Raw genomic sequence first — 19,955 nt, forward strand, 5'->3', positions numbered from 1 at the left:
TCTATGATCTCTACTAAAAAGTCTCTAGACAGAACCCTTTGACATGCTGAAGCTCTTCCCAGCTACTGCTTGAGACTAGCCACTTCTAATCTCCACTTTGAAACATATGTTTCAGCTTTCGGCTCAAGATCATTCTTCCCCTCAAAAATAGCAGCTCAGGGTCTGTTTGCATTAATGCTCTTGGCACTCCCTGGCTTCCATTCCCTCAGGGAGAAAAATATCATTATCTCTCATTATGTGCATCACAGTACCTCCACTATGTGTGTTTCTGACAAACACGAGTTTCAAAGAGAACAAGCACACCTTCACCTACCTTGGCTACTGTTCAATCTTGCTTCTCTGCTCTCCCCCAACACCGTATCCTTATCCCAGGTTAAGTCACATTATCTAAGGCCTTCAATTCCATCCAAGATCTCATCAATGGCTTCATTGATCAGATGAAGCCTCCTCTCTCCTTCAAAGCCTGTTGCAGAAGGCATCCTTATTCCTCAGGCTTATCCCTCAGCAGAGTTCCCCAACCCAGCAAAACCAGAGGCCTACCTTAAGAGAAGTAAGGACAGAGGACTCAGTACTAACACAGAAGCCAGGCCAAATCACAGGCTAGATCCTCCTTATATACACACAAGTTTTTCTGGGTCTTTTGTCCATTGTTCCTCTTGTTGGCCTGTTGTGCTGGGCATACTTGTTGAACCACTGGAAAGCTGATTATCCAAATATAAAAACCTATCAGGAATTTAGACAGAGAAGTCAGATCCCTGTCTGCTAATCTCTGGTTTCCTACATTGAGGGTATTTTTCCATCTCTGCATTGACAGATTTACCCTCTATGAGGTATCTTTGCCTATTCCAAGGATTAACTATTCGAGGAACCAGAGACTTCTTCAAATGTGCCATTTGAAGCATAAGGGGAACAAACCCAAGATCTGTATTAGTAAAACAGATCTACGGATTTATATCCTTGCTGTTCAAAAAACAGAATTAAGTTTGCTTTTGTGGGTTCTTTTCTTTCTCATGCATTTGATGAGGTCATGATTTTGTCTGCACATCAGGAATGTAACATGGACTCCCACACAGAACAAGTGACATTATAGATTTTACCTACCTGACAACACTCAAGAAAATTCTCCCAATCAAAAGCTAGTACCATGAATAGAAATAATTCTTCCTTCATCAAAACATACACTAGCAGCTTTTTAGTCTTTATTCTATTATTATTGATTTAACATTAAATATTCCTAAAATTCATTTCTCATGAAGTATTGATGCAATTTCAGGAATAGGCATTATGTGTTTCATATCAGCTGTAACATACATGCCCAGCTTATTTCATTTATTGAACAGTCAAAATATTTGCTAATAATCTCACTTGAGAAAAAAAAACATGGTCAGAGTTCAGAATCAGCTCTCTACATTTCAACTGTAGTACAGTATAAATAAGGTAACATAAGCATGTCCATGAATTCTAACTATTAAAAGGCTTTCCTCCAGGATTTGCCAATTCTGTATCTGCCTTTACCCGAGCACTACATGCAAAGCTTTGCTGGTCAAATCTGCAGAACTCCAAGGTGTTTTCTGTAGCTGTTGTTCTCCTTGCTGCTTTTTTGGTGGGTGTGTTTGGGAGGTTTGGGGGGTGGGATTGTTGGGGTTTTTTTCCTAATTCATCCACTTCAGATTTCGATCAAAACCACATGGTTCCCTTCAAGAAATGTATTTTTCAAAGCACGTAAAATCCCATTTTTTGCTCTAAATATTTAAGAACATTGGACAGTTCTAAATGCAAATTTCTCCATCCCAAACTCTAATTGATACATACTGCAGGGATCTTAAGAGATAATTATTTTCCCTGTGAAGAATTTTAAAATTATATGGCATAACCTGATTTACTGAAAAATGCAGGAGCTTTATTCTGCTATTTCCTACTTAGCTAAAATGCCAGTTACTGTCGCTGGGAATGGCCATTATCTAAGAAAGTGGCAAATCCTGCACAATGAACACATCGTTTATAGTACTATAATCTTATCATGTGCATACCCCATTATCTGTTTAGACAGATCTATGATCATCAACTAATTCACTGCTGTTTTACCTTGAGGTTAAAAAAAGGAAAAAAAAAAACCAACAAACAAGAAACTTCCATTTTATTATAAGAAATTAAAACCCTAGCAACTTAAATGGCTGTGGAGAAAAATCAATATTTTAGTCAAAATTAGATTTTAGGAGTTTCTGGTATCAGATGCAACACTGATAGTGTAGGTTTTCAATTAAAAAGCTACATCTGGATGCATAATAATGTATTATAAAGGTACACTTGTACCCCTGGAGGAACAAAGAAGCTGGAAGAAGATATTCATGAATTCTTACAACCCAGCAATCTTCTTACAAAACCCGTAACACATTAAATCAAGTAGAGTGGGAGGTGAAACAGAGAACACTAAAAGTTATAAAAATAGACATCGAAACTGAATGATTCAAGAGAAAACACTGATTTGTCATATTTTCAGAACATCACATTTCCTTGACAGAAGTTTCTTTTTCCCCAAGTCTTGCATTTATTCAACAGGCATAAAATGGACTTCTCAAGCTTGTAATTGAAGATATTATTAATATTTGCTCTTCAACTTCTATTTCAACTACATTTAGCATTCAAACACACAAAAGCGCCAAATATTTAGGCCACTGTGCAAACTACAGTGTTCTTCAAAGAATAAACGATCTTGAAATTATGCAGCCTCAAGGCTAAAACACTCAGATCAGATTCACACCAATCAGTAAAATCTTTGCTCTAAACAGATGTAACTGTGGAAGTTTTTGTATGGCTAATTCTGAACGTGACAAATACAGAGTGAATACATTTTTTTTAAGATATTAGGTACTAAAAATTTATCTGTAGCTTAGGACAGAAGCAACAGCTTTTGAATTAGTGATAATCAGAAGAACTCATACTTTAACATTCACACACACAAAGAACAAATCAAGTGGTAATAATACTTCAAGTTAAAGGTCAAAATATATATTGTTTTCTAAGAGTAAAAACACTCCCGATTTGCCTGTCATGTTACACTGTTCATTCAATCAGGTTTTAATTTCAGAAACAGAGCAGTAATTGTTTCTTCAATTGCAATTTTTACAGCTTTTTAAAACTCCCAATCAATACAGACTATTAACAATCCCTATGCTAACCATTAAGAAAAAAAATAAACTGAGTATTTGCCCTTGATTTATCATTTGGTCTCCATTTACTAGACTAAGCTGTGTGAATGGGATGTGAATGTAGACTTAAGGAGCATGACTAAACATCTATGCTGTGTGACAAAAATACAGTGTGTGTTTAGTGTGCTGTAATGGGAATTAATTGAAAAAGTCATACCTGTGGGCACAAAGTCTCGATGTGATTAGCTGCCATTTGGACAATTTTCATTCCATCTTCATTTGTTGACAATGAGCAAGCAAGATGAGCAACCTTAAACAAACAAACAAACAGTTTTGTAAGCAAATATTCATCCCCAGACTCTCAAACTTGCCAAAAACATCGCTGCTAGAAACCCTTCGTTATTTGGGGAAACTCATTTGTCAAAGAACATACCTGAACAAGGAAACACGGGGCGAAAAAGGAGCTGTGGAAAGGGGTCAGTAACAGGAAATCTCGTGACCTCTCCCCAGTTTAGGTTTAGCACGTAATAGCTGCAGAGCGGTGTTTAGATAACATCAGGAAATTTCAAAGATCCTAAGGCTTCAGCTAGATTGCTTGTGATCACGTCTGTTAATTTTTCAGAGCCCTTCAAATCATGTCCAGCTTTTTAAATTATTGTCTTAACTTACTTTTAAAACCTGGAAGATCAAATAGCATTTGTCTTGATTTGTTGTAATGATATACAGAATGATTCATGCCCTGAGCTATCCAAGGATGATTATTTTAATTTATTTTCTACTGAAATAGTCATATCAGTGCAACTTACACTGAAAATGTATAAGGAAACTTGAAATCTGGGAAAGAACAAGTCAATCTTCTCTTTTATTTCACTATACACCATGGAGATACAGCTTCCTTTATAGGAAAAAAGCTCCTCCATGACACTCCACAGTTCAACAAGTTTGCAGAGATGAAGGAAAAAGAGCACTCACTACAACTCAACATCAACAGACATGCTTGACAAAGGCACAAGAGAGGTTGGGATACTGGGATCCAATAGATCTTTTCATCCTACTGAAGTCACATAAGGTCCTTACCTAAACTACTACACACTTGTTAGTCTTCATAGCCTTCACTGAAATAGCTGTATTAGATATATATCACCCCAACGTTAATGTAGATCAAAAACTGCCTGAGAAATAGACCTCTGTAGCACTGCAAATACCAACAGATATCAACATAGATACGCATAGTTAATCTGTAATTATTCAAAACTCATGCACTGAGTTCTACCAGTCCAGCTGTTGCAAGATAAAAGCAAATCTTCATTTATCAACATTTTAGGACACTATTTCTAACAAAGAACAATAGTTCAATGATGATTTATTACCAACGGCTTTTATTATTCTTAATTAATATAAATAATTACAAGGAATTAGTCAGTGCACAGCCAAATTAATTACTTTTCCAATCCAAACTTCAGAAGAGACTGACACTTTCTGAAGAATGTAAGGGACAGAATGCATGGCCTTCCATGTATACCTATGCCTACAAACACTTAATGAACCTATCCCTGGTATTCCAGTACAACTCACTGGTTCCCCACCTGTGTGATGTGTTATCTTGTCTGCATAAAAATAAGGGTTAAGACTAAAGAAAATCCAAATTTCATAGATGCACTCAAGTTGTATTCTCTTTTATTTGAAGTCAACTGCCATGGTTTTTTTAACATGACAGTTGAGAAAAAAATGGTTTTGATCCTACACTTCCCCTCCTGACTCTTCAATTCTAAGTTACCTACCGATGTTTTGGTATCATCATAATACAACTCAAAGACATTATTTTCTCCTCTCAAAAAACCCCCCGTTATTTTTCTTTGGATCAAAGGTCAGGGTTTTTTCAATATTGGTTACAAAAACTAATTCACATTGGTTTGCATATTTTAATTTCTTTGCCCCAGTCACTGAGCTGCTTGTGTATCCCAAATGTAACACTGCATTCATTCACACTGCATTAATATATCATCATATGTAAAAAGAAGCACTCTACAAAGCTCAGTGCAAGTATTATTGATCTGTTTCTTAAACAGCTCCTCAACACCTAAAGCAATAACATTTCAAAGGTTAAAAAAAAAAAAAAAAAAAAAAAAGCAATACAAGCCATTCCGCCAGGACAAAACAAACTCTCTCAGAAGTTTTTTTCTCTTTGCCAAAATGTTCCTCAGGTTTTCCAATTTCATTTCACAGTTCTCGGAAAAATTTTACTTTCAATTTATTGGGATCTACTGCAAACATGTGCGATAGGTAGCTCCTGTTTATCAGTAAGAACAGTTTTAAGATTGAGTTCTCTGCTGTAAGCAATGTTTTGTCCTTCTCTTGGTGTGCAAGGCAGATACAAAGACAGCTTACAACAATTTTTTATCCTGTTTCCCAGTTGCACTGGCTGAAACATCTCGGTACAAATCCAGTCATCACAGTATAATAATTTAGGTTGGAAGACATTTCCAGAGGTCATGTAGTCCAACCCTCTGCTCAAATTATGAGAATGAACTCTAAACCAATCTGTGCCAATGGCTCTATGGAGCAGATCTGCACCAGGGGACAAATTATGTATATGTTACCAGATCACGTCAAAGATTAGAAGAGTAAAAAAGCGTGACTCTTCTCTGATAAAGCATGCTCAGGTTGGGAAAGATCTCTCAATCCACAAGTAGTCTTTTTTATTTGAAGTCAATAGCCATCGGGGGATTTTTTTATATAGAGAGAGGAAAAACTGCTTCTGATCTTATACTTTTCCTCCTGATTCTTCAGCTCAAAGTATTCCCTGGTGATGGCCAAATTCATAACAGTATTCTCAAAGCCCAAGCAGCAAACTAAGGATATAAGCATTAGGAATTTATGTTAAGCCACTTTACAAGCACAACCAGAGATGTGTCTTATTTAAATTAGATGTCTTTTAAAAATCAATAAAGTAAGTAATATTTGGCTACTTTAGTATAAATACATTTATTGTGTTACATTTCCATTGGGTATTTAGAATTCATACTACAGTGCTATACCAACACTGAATTTAGTCCTTTGCCTTTCATTTTGATCAACATTAGCAAATCTTTTGTTTCCATCAGAAAATGGATAGAATTTTCTTCCCCTGGCATTTAAGTAGCACCAGTTTTCGCCTAAGGGTTCTCTGCCAGTCTCAGTAGGTGATTAGACTAATAGCTGGTCCACCCAAAAGACAATCCAGATTCCAGTAAGTCATTAGCATGGTCTCAACCATCATTACACTAGCTGTTAGTATTTTTCTCACCAACTCCTGAAGAGATCTCCTTAACACAAATCCAAAACACAATAATCCAAATAAATCAAGTGGAAAGAGTCAAATGGGGGGGGGTGTGGTGTGTAATTCTTGCAAGCATAGGGCAGGACATGAGAAACTGAAGTCTCTCTGGAAGCCGTAATGTCACCAATAAAGATGACAAGCTCTTTCATCAAGAAAAATCAAGCCCTAGCTCACAGAAGACCTATAACCTTACTTTCCTGAAAGTATCATGCACATCTTGGAAGGTTTATCAAATAGCAAGAATCCTTTATTATGCTATAATCTCTCCCCTAAGCAATATAAGCTACACAGATACATCATACTTCTTTTGTGTTCTCAAAGAGAGATACTAGCTTCCCTTAAAGGGACTTCAAGCCCAAGTACACTGCAACTTCAGAAATAAATAAAATTGCAAAATGAAGAGACAGCAATTCCTCTCAGTCAGAAAATACTGATTTTAACTGCTAGTCTGCTCTCCTCCAACTATAAATGAAAAAAGGTACTTACATATTCTTTGCTTCTAATTTTGCCATATACAGAACTATCTTCTACAAGTTTATTACATATTCTTAGCTTCTCCCACTAGCTTTATTCATGAAGCCTTGAGAAAAATGACTGTTCATACAAAAAAAGCCATGGAAAAACTAGAAAGGTCAACAATAAGTGACAACTCTATATTTTTTACGGAAAAGGCTACATTGATGTATGTATGTCTCACAGCCATTGCTGCATTTTTATATGCATTTATGATTACTATGTGCATTTTTATGAGCTTAATAAAACTTACATAGACTAGAATATTTGTTTAGAGTGAAAAAACATATTCCTGTGGACTGAAAAACTTACCTCCAGTGGGCAATACAGTAATATCACAATGTTGCTTGGTTTCCAACCCATTTCTACCATAAAACTTAATTTCTTTCCAGATAAGTCAAACAGTAATACTGAGCTGACTCAGTCAGTAATACATAAGCTGCTGCCAAAGTTTGTATGTTATTTTTACATTGTTTATAAAAATGCTTTAGGATACTTCAGGTCAAAAGTTACACTATTCCTTTAATTTATTTTTTTTTTAGTTTTTACTTTTGTGGGAATAAAGTTAGAAACTATACTCAAAAATACATTTACGAAATATTATGTTGCTTTCCCTGTCTCTTTTAGCTTTTCACTTTTCACTCTTCCAGAAAGATTCTTGAATCTGCGAATTTAACTACTGTGGGGCACTACATATCTGCAAGCCTCTTCACTCATTTTTTGGTTCCTTTTGCACTTCTCCTAATTTTGCATGTCTCTATCTCTCCCATTTGCTGCAGAAATGAATTACATAGTACTGCATTAATGCCATAATCACTACTGATTCAACAAAATTAGCTCTACCTTGTACACTGGAGGCTTATCACTGCCCCTGTTCAACTGTAACTAACTACATTGTTAACATGAAGAAACTCCTTGCAGTATTATGTAACTTTAAATGTTTCCTGTAATGTTATTTGTCAAGCATGCTAAAGGTTCTATTTGTGTATTAATTAATAAAGGGTATTTGAATACCAATGGACAAGATTGTTCTTTTTTTTTTTTTTAACCAACATAAATGTAGAACAACCCACTGCAACTGGTTTATTTCAAGTTCCACATGCTCAAACAAGTCTTATCTCACACAAGTTCATTTAGGAGACTGTTTTGATAAACTGGGCCTCAACCAAAATAAAAATGGAAAATAAACTAAACAAACACAATACTCTGATGCAAAGACCACACCTGTGAGGGAGAATTCTGCACAGTAACATTTCAGAAATAATTTCCTTTTCAATAAAGGTGTCAGGCTTGAGGCAGAGCCCCATTAAGTTTTCTCTCACTGCTTTGGGTCACAGTAAAGACAGCTGAAGAACTAAGTTAAGGATTCCCTCTCTAGACCTCAGTGTGCCGAGCTCTGGTTACAACCAAAGAAAAGATTTGGATTACATTTGTGCTCTGGCAACCCAAGTTAGCTGAAGAGTCCGCTAAATAGAAACTGTCTGTAGGCATGACCTGTGTCTAACAGTTTCCCAAAAAATTTACCATCCACACCAGCACCAGACTTAAATCTACTGGAATAACTACAAAGTGGCCTTTGATATCTGAAGAAAGGTCCTTCCATGGGCCCAAACACAACAGCAGGTGAAAGATCTAAATGTAAACTACTTTATGAAACTTCTGCCTTAGCACCGTTTGCTGAAATGTTAGCAACAGGGCTTTCCAGCAGTACTACATGAGCACAGAAGTATAAAGACAATTACCCAAAAAGAAGAATAGGACAAGCAAAAAACTGACTAAAATCCAACTGGTTTACCACCTTGTCCCTACTTCTTCCTTCACGCAGAGAGAAAAAAAACGCCAGTATAAAGACAAAAATTTATTTTAGCAGTAGACAAAGATGTTGTATGTTATATTAAATCAGAAAAAAGCACGGTTTTCAAAAGGAGAAAGTGACTATCCAATTCTATAATCATGTAACCAATAACCACCTGTTTGATTTTCCTTATCTCAGCCTGGTAATAAACATGGCAAATAAGATGGCAGTTAACCATGGAGCAAGAGGCCATCAGTCATGGACAGAATTAGCCAATTCCATAAAATATCTAAGAGGAGTGATCAAAACTCAATGCACAGTCTTTAAGGGAACTGGGCACCATACACGCAGAAGTGCTTCTGAACAGATATGAGAGCTTAACTAGCCTGTCTGATGTTGACCTATCTGACACTAGCAGGATCTGATAAACATCTATCACCAGTGAAAGCCAGTAAGGATCAGTTCTCAAAACAAATACATCATCTCAAATGCCAAATATCCCACACATTCTCCAGTTTTTAAATAAAATACCATCTTATGAGAGGCAATATTTTGCCTGTTTCCCCCCTCCATCAACTAATTTTTTTGTATCTTCCTAGGTGGTTTAGTGTAAAACTTCCAAATATCTTTTCCCTTCTGCATGAACATTTCTTTTTTCCTTTCCTCCCTGCATGAAACTATCCCTGCACCTAAATAATAGAGTAATATACAACATATATAATAAACTGTTGTTAGAATACTCATGGTTTCAGGGCCTTTTCCTCTATAAAACAAAGGTAAGATCCAAACATATGCATGAATATATTCTCATTTATTTTCTTATTACTCATTATTCAAGTGTTCTACAAAACAATATCCATTACCCTTGTTTTAAAGATTTTTCTGTTAGACTAAATAACGTATGGTTTTGTCATACAAATACCCAAGTGTACTCGGGTGACCTTTGTTTCCCCGAGCCACAAAATCTTAGACTCTTCCTGTTGTCAGAATAAAAACCTTTACTTTGCCTGACTGGTTAACCAAGATGGAAATCAATCCCAGGAGATACAACTTATTTCCTCCAAGATGCATATGCCCTCTATTACTTAAATGAGTTTGAGCTACGAAGACTCAGTATGATAACAAAATGAAAGATCACAGCTCTCACTTAGCACTTCATAAATCTTAGTGGAGCAGGAGAGGAATGGACTTTTTTCCAGCAGTGTAATCCCTTAGTTACAATGCCAGAAAGTATTTATCTTTCATTTCAATGGAAATGTCTTCAATTTCTTTAAGTAGGACACCTGAGAATTTTTTTTTTTTGAATGAGAAACAAAAACACAGTTCATGTACCAGTTCTTAAAAAGAGTTCAAAATAGAAGCAGTCTCTACAAAGCCACAAAAATTAGTTACCTTTTACAAAAACAGCTATGATTTAAGCACACTGTTCTGATGTAACACCTGGACTGGTTTAACAGGCTACAGACTTATAATTTTATAAATAAAAGGTCAGTCATACTCAGCATAAATTAATTAAATTGACAATACATGAAAAACAGAATTTACCTCTGGAAAGTTAGAGAACAACCACTCAGAAATGTAATAAATACTGTATCACAAATACTTACCAAAAAATCGTTACATTGTCAACATCCAGGACACCCACCAACCAATCCACAGATAATCAAAGAAAATGAAAGATCAGTGCTACAAAAGATATCTTTAATTTATCTCAGGATCAGCCCTTCAAGAACTTTTGCCTCCACAGAAAGTATGGCAATTCATTTTACACCTAACATTAATACCAACCACCTGCTTCAGCAATATAGAACACATACAACAGTACAAGTTTCTGGAATAGGATTATTTTTGCACTAAAAAGCACTTAAAACTATATTCTAATTCATTCCCAACTATCATTAACTGCTGGTACAGAATTATAGGTGTGTGTTGTGCTTGAGCACTTAAGAGTCAAATCTAGGATGAGAATACTACGAGTAAACAATAACACATTGAGGGTTAGCTACAGCTGAATAAAGTTTGATGCGCAGAACGTTAACGCACACTACCTAGAAGCACAGATGAATACTGTCTTCCATGGTTGAAAAGAAACAAGACAAAGCGATACAACCATACCCTTACTCAAGAACACAAATTCAATTCACCAGTTTACCAGAAATAAAGCAGCTCACATCAGCCATTCAAACTTTGATATTAATTGTCACACATCTACCACTAACAGCACCTACTGCATTTTCTGCAGGACGCAGCACTGTCTCGCAAATTGAGCGCGACAAATTCAAAAAAAGTAAAACTGTTTATTCTCTAAAACTTACTACAAAATTCAGCATGTCCGATTTCTCTTGAAAAAGTAATCTCTTCTCGAGACAACAAACAAAATTTCATGATGAAGCACTGAGCTTTTGTTCACAGGGCTAAGAGTAAAAAGACTACCTTAGATCCTTAACCCTGAAATCAGTGCAGCAACTTTGTATTTCTCTGCAAACTACTAAAGAGAAGTTTAATGATATTAGCAACAATGAAAGGAATACTGAAATATATCAATGCTTAGGACAAGATGCTACTTTCACTTCCCTTGTACAAATCCCAAATACTATCACTGAATTTGGTTAAGATTTGCACCAAAAGGTGCCACTGACTTTCCAGTAACATGCTTTCCTCCCTACATATTTCAGTACTGCAAAATAAACACAAAAACCCATTCAACCATGTATACCAGCATATATGGTTACTAAACTGGGACAATACAGTTATCAATGGACGCAGTATTTGCTAACTTTTTAATGGTACAAATTGGTTAGCACTATAATGCTAATTATAAAAAAATCCATATAGAAAATCCAAATTAAAACACAGACAGAATGAATACAGAACAAAAATAGGAAATAGTATAAAGCTGTGTATCTTTTCATACTGCATGACAGGAAGGATTAGATATTAAGTTTTAGGCATTCTTACTGTCAATCCTGAGAAGACTCCTCCTGAAAAGGGAAAAAAAATGCTTTATCATAGAAGTAATTTTCCTGACATCCATGCAGAAGTGTGTAGCCGGAGGTCCTACTGCCCTCCAGAAAATGGGGGCGGGGGAAGAAAAAAAAAGAAAAAAATTATCATCCAAACTTTTTCAAGCTTGAGCTTGTGGCACTATCTGAATCCTAACACTTTGAAAGCCTTCCCAGAGCAAGTACAAGGTCCATCTCTGACTTTAAAAGAGGGTGAAATTTACTGAAGAAAGCAGATCAGAGCCTAAGGCACTGTACATGATGCAGAACCACCTCACACAAACACATTAGATGAGCTTAAAGAATTATTTTCAAATACTGGTTTTTCAGAAAAATTCCCATTTCAGAACTTGTCATCAGTTAAGTCTCTCTTTGAGTATTTCTGGAATCTTCCTCCAACCCAACTGTCTCCCTCCAACCTCTGGGACAGGACAGCACCAATTCAGCGCTAAATGGTGTGCAACCATCACAGCATGTTTGCACATACAAAAAATTATTAAACTTATTTTCAGAAAAACTTTTTGGTTTACATTTTACAATTAAATGGGTGACTCATTTTTTTCCACCAGGCTTTCCAACAGTTGAAATGCTCACAACTGCTGTTTCCTGGAATTAAAATAAAGGTGCATAACTCAGAGGAACCCTTACAGCAAAGGCTACTTCAATGATTACCAGAAAGCAAGGTACAGCCTTTCATATGGCCTCATTCAAGACAGGAAACAATCACAGAACACAGATGCATAAATTTATATCTGCCACAAACAAAAAATGCATTCATTTCACTGAGTTACACAGAATACAATAACCTTAATGCTTCCAGTGTTATTAGAAAGACCTTTAGTCTATTCATGTCCTGCTTCCACTGAACAGGCCTTGAAAAAATGACATCCAGAGAAGGGCAACTTTACTAGTCCATCACCAAACAGCTTTAAGGATAAAGATAATGCATAATAATTAAGTAAAAATACTGACCAAACTACTAAACTGGACTGTTTATCCCTCATTTCCACGGGCAAGCAGCTTCTCACAAAAGCGCTCCCAAAAGCTCATTATTGCTTAAATGCATCCTTCACTGAAAAAAAAATCCTAACACTCTGACTCCAAGAACTGAAACTGAAAATCCAGCAACCTAGGAAAAACAGTACTTCTTAATATATTGTCTTCTAGCTTTGCCTCACAGATTGGTATTTTAGATTTTATGCTGCAGAAAATTAGGTCTTAAAACAACAACCATTGAGCTTACTGCTTGCAAAAGCAGACCACCACCTCTTAACATTGACAATTTGATAAAGAGAAAAACCACAGACATTACTATTTTTTCGCAGCCTGCATGCTCTGGGCCGCACACTGCCCACCCGCGCAGTTTTCTCCTCAGCACTCCACAGCTCAACACTCCGAAATACCTCAGCCAGGAACGGCAGAATTGTCTTTCCAGAAGTCGAAAACGCACGTTTGGCAATCTACGTTAAAAGCTTGATAGAGAAATGTGCTACTAAACCCTTCTCCGCTGAGCAGGACCCGCCGCCACACACCCCATCACCGCCGAGCGTTCCGCCGCGCCACAATGGCCGGACGACCGTGGAACTTTCCAGAAGGATCGGGGCGGGGCGCCGCCGGGGGCAGGGCGCTGTCGCGAGACAGAGGCACGAGACGACAGCTGCGAAGGCCCCGGCCGGCCTGGCGGGAGGGGCGCACGCTCCGCCCTATCACACACCGCCATTCCCCGGCTGCTGCAGTACGGCCCCAGCGTCCCGTCGCCCAGCAGCGCTGAATGGGACGGCGGAGGAGCCGGCCGGGTGGCCCGGCCACCTCCCCGGAGGCGGCGCTCCCCCGCAGGGGTGCGGGAGGTCGCAGTGGGGAGCACGGCAGCGCCCGGCGCGGCCCCCGTGCCACCGAGGGCCGGGGCAGAAGGGCCCGTACCTGGAAAACTTGGGACAGCCTTTTCATTGAAAGAGTAGCTTCGTGAAAAGGCACTTTAATGCTCTGATTTCCTACTGCCGATGGTTTTGGCTGCTTCTCACTGAATACCGACTACCCATACAGGACAGGCATGAGGTCTGGGGGTGTGCTCACTGTATTCAAAAAACTTCCCCTACCAAAATGAATCGAAATTTTAAATTTAAAGCTGTAAACATGCTGAGGAAGCTTTTTATGAAATACTCAAGCCAACTGTATTTGTAGTGGCTATAAAGCAATCCATAATGCACTCAATGAAGTACATGCATGTATGTATAGTAGATAACTAAGTTGTCTGTAAAGCAAAATAAATGTTACACTGCTCCAGTGGTAAAAATCTAATCTGTGCCACAGGCACATAGTATATTCTTATGCATTACATTATGCCATTACTGCATTACAGTATATTCTTTAAGCATTCACTATAGGCTACCTTTCAAATATCTTGTGAAAATATAATTAAACCTCATTCATTTTTACCATTCCTTTATCCCTTAAATGAATATCTAAGTAATTTTTCTCAGGTTTATTAGTTTTCCTTCTCTTTGTGAATGGCATTGTGAGCTGCATTCCTGCAGCTCCTGTGAAAGCCATCTATAGACAGCGAATTCCAATTGCAGTGGAGCTGGAGGTAGTCTCCTAGCTACTGTAGTTTATATGGAATACATGTAGTTTATATGGAATAAATGTACTAACATAAAATGTGTCTGCAGCAGTGGAAGTCTTTATTTCACGTTAATTGAGTTTAAAGGTTCATAAAACATTTTATAAGAAATACTTGAGTCATTTTTGCAATGTGATCTCTGGTCTAGGAAAGGTAAAATTGATCACTAAGGAAAACACTAAAACTGTTTATAAGCCTTGCAACCAAAACTTACATACAAAATCATCCAGATTTCCAAACTGCAGATTGCAACGCAGTCTGAAGCATCGTGTGGGCTCGCTCTTAAGCGTGTGGATAGAATTCAAAGTGTAGGATTGTGAGCCTACTAAATGCACTGACAAAACGCCTATAGAGACTATCTCATTTACAGTACACTGGCCTTGAAAGAGGGCAAATGAATTCACTGTTAACCACTGTAAAGCAATGCACAGATGAGAAACAATCCTAATGCACAGTAGACATCTGTCCAACAACAGCAGAGATGCGAGGTTACTAATACGTTTCAAAGGAAAGGAAGTGTAAGGAAGTCTAGAATTATAACCTATAAATTATTTCTAATAAAGGGTTGACAGGGTACACATTAATTAAGCTAAAACTCAGAACGGTGACCTGAACTTCCCATCACAAAAGTACATGGGATATGGCTACTTCTGTTTGTCTGTCCCTTTACTGGACCAGTTGGGTAAAAGAGAGTTCACAGTGTCGTGACTGAGGACAGTTCATTATGAGAAAACATGCCTTCTGTTCTACTGAGTCTAGTAAGGAGGCTCCTGGTGTCTAGCAAGACCAGCCTCTGTTTTTCAGAAGAAGAAAGTTTTAGAAATTTGTCATGAACTCAATATTTTGAATCCTAGGCTACCAGTTATTAAAAAGCAGTTTAATGATGTTAAGATGTAAGCAACGTGATCTCCTTGGCAGTAACTATGTTACATTATTGCACATGGCTTGAGTTTGTTGTTCAGTTTCCTTTAAAGAGCTTCTGCAGAGGATGAATCACAGCAAAGGGAAATACCTAACAGTATGTGCCTTTTGACTCAGCCAAGTAGTCAAAAACAAAACCACCCAACTTCCCTGTTAAACAAAGATCACTTGCCTTCTTTATGATCAGAAATTCTAGTCTATGACTTCCCATAGTAAGTTTTCTTGATAATTTCCTTTTTCTTTTTTTTAAGGAGAGTTCAGCCACTATTTTATTTATGCGGTAAGTCTGTATTACAAAAGGATTTGTCCTACTTTTTGTTTTCTTGCCTCAAATACGAGATACTAGATAGCCTAATATTGCGCACAAACTGCATTTCAGAACAATAACATTTCTCAGTTATTTCAATATATTCAAGAATTCATGTTAAGTACAGTCTTGTAAAAAGCACCACGCTGGCAGTGGGGGAAAAAATATTAGTTCAAAAGCCATTTGACAGTGGTAAAATACCCAGAAAGATTTCTAAAGAAGTGATTAAACTGGGCAAACAATCATGTTGCCTGATCCTCTGGAAAATACTCTTAAAAATCGTAGAATGCTTTGGGTTAGAAGGGATCATCTAGTTCCAACCCCCCTGCCATGAGCAGGGATACCCTCCATTAGACCAGGTTGCCCAAAGCCCCATCCAACCTGGCCTTGAATATTTTCAGGGAAGGGCCATCCACAGCTTCTCTGGGCAATCTGTGCCAGTGCCTCACCACGCTCATCATAAAAAATGTCTTCCTTACAGCTAATATAAATCTATCCTCCTTCAGCTTAAAACCATTACCCCTTGTCCTGTCACTACAGGCCCCAGTAAAAAAAAAAAAAAAAAAAAAAAAAAAAAAAAAATCACTCTCCACCTTTTTTTACAAGCCCCCTTCAAGTACCAAAAGTCTGCTATAAGGTCTCCCCAGAGCATTCTCTTCTCCAAGCTGAACAACTCAGCCCATCCTCACAGGAGAGGTGCTCCACCCCTCTGATCATCTTCATGGGCCTCAAGTCTTTCTCATGCTGAGGGCCTCAGAGCTGGACACAGCACTCCAGGTGGGGTCTCATCAGAGCAGAGGCACAGAAACACCTCCCTTGACCTGCTGGTCACGCTTCTTTTGATGCAGCCCAGGACATGGTTGGCTTTCTGGGCTGTGAGCACACACTGCTGGGCCGTATCTAATTTTTCATATACCAACATCCCCAAGGCCTTTCCCATAGGGCTGCTTTCAATCCTCCAGTCTGTCTGTACTGATGCTGGTGATTGCCCCAAGCCAGGTACAGGACCTTGCCCTTGGCATTGTTGAACTTCATGAGGTTCACATGGTTCTACTCCTCAAACCTGTCAAGGTCCTTCTGCTTGGCATCCCCTCCCTCAAGCATATCAACTGCACCAGCTTGGTGTCATCCACAGACTTGCTGAGGGTACACTCAATCCCACTGTCAATTTATTAATAAAGATATTAAACAGTACCGGTCCCAATACAGACCTCTGAGGGACACCACTTGTTACTGATCTCCATTTGGACACTAAGCCATTGAATCCAACTCTAAACCCTTGGATGCAGCTATCCAGCCAATTCATTATCCATCAAATAGTCCATCCATCAAACTTATCTCTCCAATTTAGCAACAAGGATTTTGTATGGGACCATGCCAAAGGCCTTACAGAAGTCAAGACAGATGGACATCTGCCGCTCTTCCCTTATTCACCAACACAGTCACTCCATCACAGAAGGCCACCAGATCACGCAGGCACAATTTGCTCTTTGTGAAGCCATGTTGGCTCTCTGTAATCACCTCCCTGTCATCCATATGCTTCTTGACTTCTCTTAGCCTGCGGAATAACTTAGAACAGAACCTCATGTTTTAGGCTAGAAATCTGGTTTCCAAAGGATAAATTAATGCAAACCTATTCTCTATGCATACCTGCATATATACATACACACACATATATATGTTATACATACAGGTATGTTTCTCTGTCCTCAAGAACTTGAGATCCCATTGGCCAACTTGACCCAATACGGGCCAGATAATTTGACAGAAGGATAACAGCCTCTAATAGATTGACTCCTGACAATTTGCATAGGGGGTCGTGTAGAACAAAGAATATTCCGCACCTCCACAGACAAAAATAAACCTCCTCCTTCACCAGATATCACAGCATCAATATGCAAAGGGGTAAAAAAAAAGAAACCAAACAAACAAACAAAAAAAAAAAAAAACAAACAAAAAAACCTGAAAAACCAACAAACCCTAACAAGTACACACACTCAGAGAGATATTTGATATTTAAGAAGCACAAGCTTTAGTAAACTGATGTTAACATTTTGATGATGTGTGCTTTTTTTTAGCAGCTTCAGAATTATTCTTTTATAGGTGACTGGCTCATTACTTATCAGTCCTGTCAAAACTACAAGACTTCTGGGGACGTAAGATAGAATCACAATTATCATAACTTCTAATATTCTGAGGAACTTCTAAATCTGGTTTCATACAAGAAAAAAAGTCACTGCCACTGCACTTGTGTCGGCTGTCTTGACACTGTCAGCAAAAATGTTAACTGGGTGTATCATGATGAGGAGTCCATGTTGAACCAAGACAATTTCCCTTTTGGAGCTCACATAACTTACAGTACTCCCTGCCTCATCGTACTAGGTGGCTGACATTTCTAGCTGTTAAAATATGCCCCTCAGACGTATAAAGTCTGGTAAATCTTTGGGTTGTTTATCTTTTGTCCCCTTGCTTCACACTTATGCAATAAAGGCTATGATTAAGAGGATTAATGAAAATGTCACCTGAAGCTCAATCAGTACTAGCAAAGTTGGGCCTTATTTGATTAATTACATAAAGGTGCAAAAATTCTCATATTATGAATTCAGGACTTGCTGCAAGGTGCTGGAACTCTGTGAGGCTCAAAATAGCAAGGTTCAAAGTCTTAAAGTTTACATACACTTAGAGATACATGCTTGACTTTAAGCTAATTTTATTGAATTAATTCTCTTAATTCACTATTTTGACCACATTAGTTCTCCATTAAGCATCCATCTACCAGCCCCAATACATCGAGAACAAGTTACCTGTGTTTAAAGGCCTCCTTCCAGCTGCCTGCCACCTCACAATGACTGTTGCCAGGCTGCTTCTGTTAGAATTTAAAGCATTTTTGCATTTAAAGCATTTGTACATTTTTTCTGTGCTGCCTTTCATTTTAGAAATAATTTCACACACCCCTCACAAGTGCCATTGCCATCTTTAGGCTTCCTTTTTGCATGCTATCTGCAAACAACCAAATAGAGCAACACCTGATAACAGAGGGTTTGTAGACTGTAACCAGTAAGGCTGTCTATGCTGTTTATTGACAGCTGTCACATAATCTTGACAAGCAGGTCAGTTTTCTGAAGGACTTTCAGAACCTTCAGCACAGAAATGAATTCTGGCTGAAATAGGAAAGCAAGGGTTTAGACCTAAATCTTGGGCTTAATGGCATTAAATTTGTTTCAGACATTAAAAGTTTGATTTTTAAAAAAGTTGCAGAAAAAAGGTATCTGTAAATAAAATGAGCAAGGGTATTTTTTGGTTTTGTAGTTAAATTGGTATTGCTTGTTACAGGTCTGTCTAATCACAGATCTGCTAAAATTAGCAAAGTCAGCAGTCAGATTGCTAAAATGGATCCACTAAGATCTTTGGATTTAGCTGAACTGCAGTAATGAAGAACTTACGAGAAAGGAACCTTCACTGCCCATATCTCATGGATGTGCCGTTAACTAAACCCTGCCTGAACAGGCAGGCTGCACACTGGTCTGTCTTGAAAGTGAAGAAGTCAGACAAAAACAAGGGAGTGCTGAATAGGAATTCTGAATCACATAAACTGAGGATGCATAGAAATTAGCAAACTGAAGATAGTTTTCCTCTCAAAAACAAAGCATTGTGTAAACTAGCTAAATAAGAGTAAAAAAAAATAAAAATGCATGTGATAAGAGAGTTAATTTGTCAAGCATAGACTGATTCTAGCAATTAGTATAGCAATGTAATGAAAATCCACTTCCCATTCATAAATATTGATTGTGCTTAAAAGTGCTCATCTTATTTACAAAAAATGTCCTCCTAGTCTGCTGACAGTTACATTTTATTCCCAAAATGCTGACCAATATTCTGCATGCATATCTCTATACGCTAACTGCTTCATGTTTCATACTTAGATATATGCTTTTTCAAGCAGAAAACCACACTTAAGTTCTGTGCCTGCAGATCACATTGTACAATGGGATCCTGCATCCTAGTGACAGCTGCTATGTATGGTTATGTGCATGACTAATAGAAGTTAAACTGCAATGCAAAAATAGGGATGATGACATACTCGTCAACTTCAGGTCTTTAATGGCTATTTTGATACAGGTGTAATTATATGATGATATCACTGAAAGTGTACTATGGGTTAAAGAAGAATAGTAACAACAAATGTGCCAGCAAAAAAATCACAAGCGCTAGACTTGTATCTTATGTCTGGGGATAGAATTCCTTAGCATTGAACTGTCTGAAACTAAAAAGTGCTACATAATAGGATTCATGCTTTTTGTTTTCTGATTATGCTGTTAAGAAGAATGA

General features: G+C 37.8%; 1 protein-coding gene across 9 annotated transcripts in view; it reads right to left on the reverse strand.

The window, feature by feature from the left end:
• The window catches only part of CTNNA3 (catenin alpha 3), a 512,461-nt gene that overhangs the window by 181,151 nt on the left and 311,355 nt on the right, over positions 1-19,955 (reverse strand). For 8 of the 9 annotated variants that reach the window (XM_075758850.1, XM_075758852.1, XM_075758851.1 and 5 more), the window contains one exon: positions 3,367-3,459. In XM_075758850.1, the coding sequence (XP_075614965.1) occupies positions 3,367-3,459 (93 nt within the window). Of the gene's footprint in view, positions 1-3,366; positions 3,460-18,430; positions 18,539-19,955 lie in introns of those variants that run through there. The other variant, XM_075758857.1, reaches the window with a different exon arrangement.

The sequence above is a fragment of the Balearica regulorum genome, chromosome 7 (assembly GCF_011004875.1).
Source record: "Balearica regulorum gibbericeps isolate bBalReg1 chromosome 7, bBalReg1.pri, whole genome shotgun sequence".
In the NCBI taxonomy this organism is placed as follows: domain Eukaryota; kingdom Metazoa; phylum Chordata; class Aves; order Gruiformes; family Gruidae; genus Balearica; species Balearica regulorum.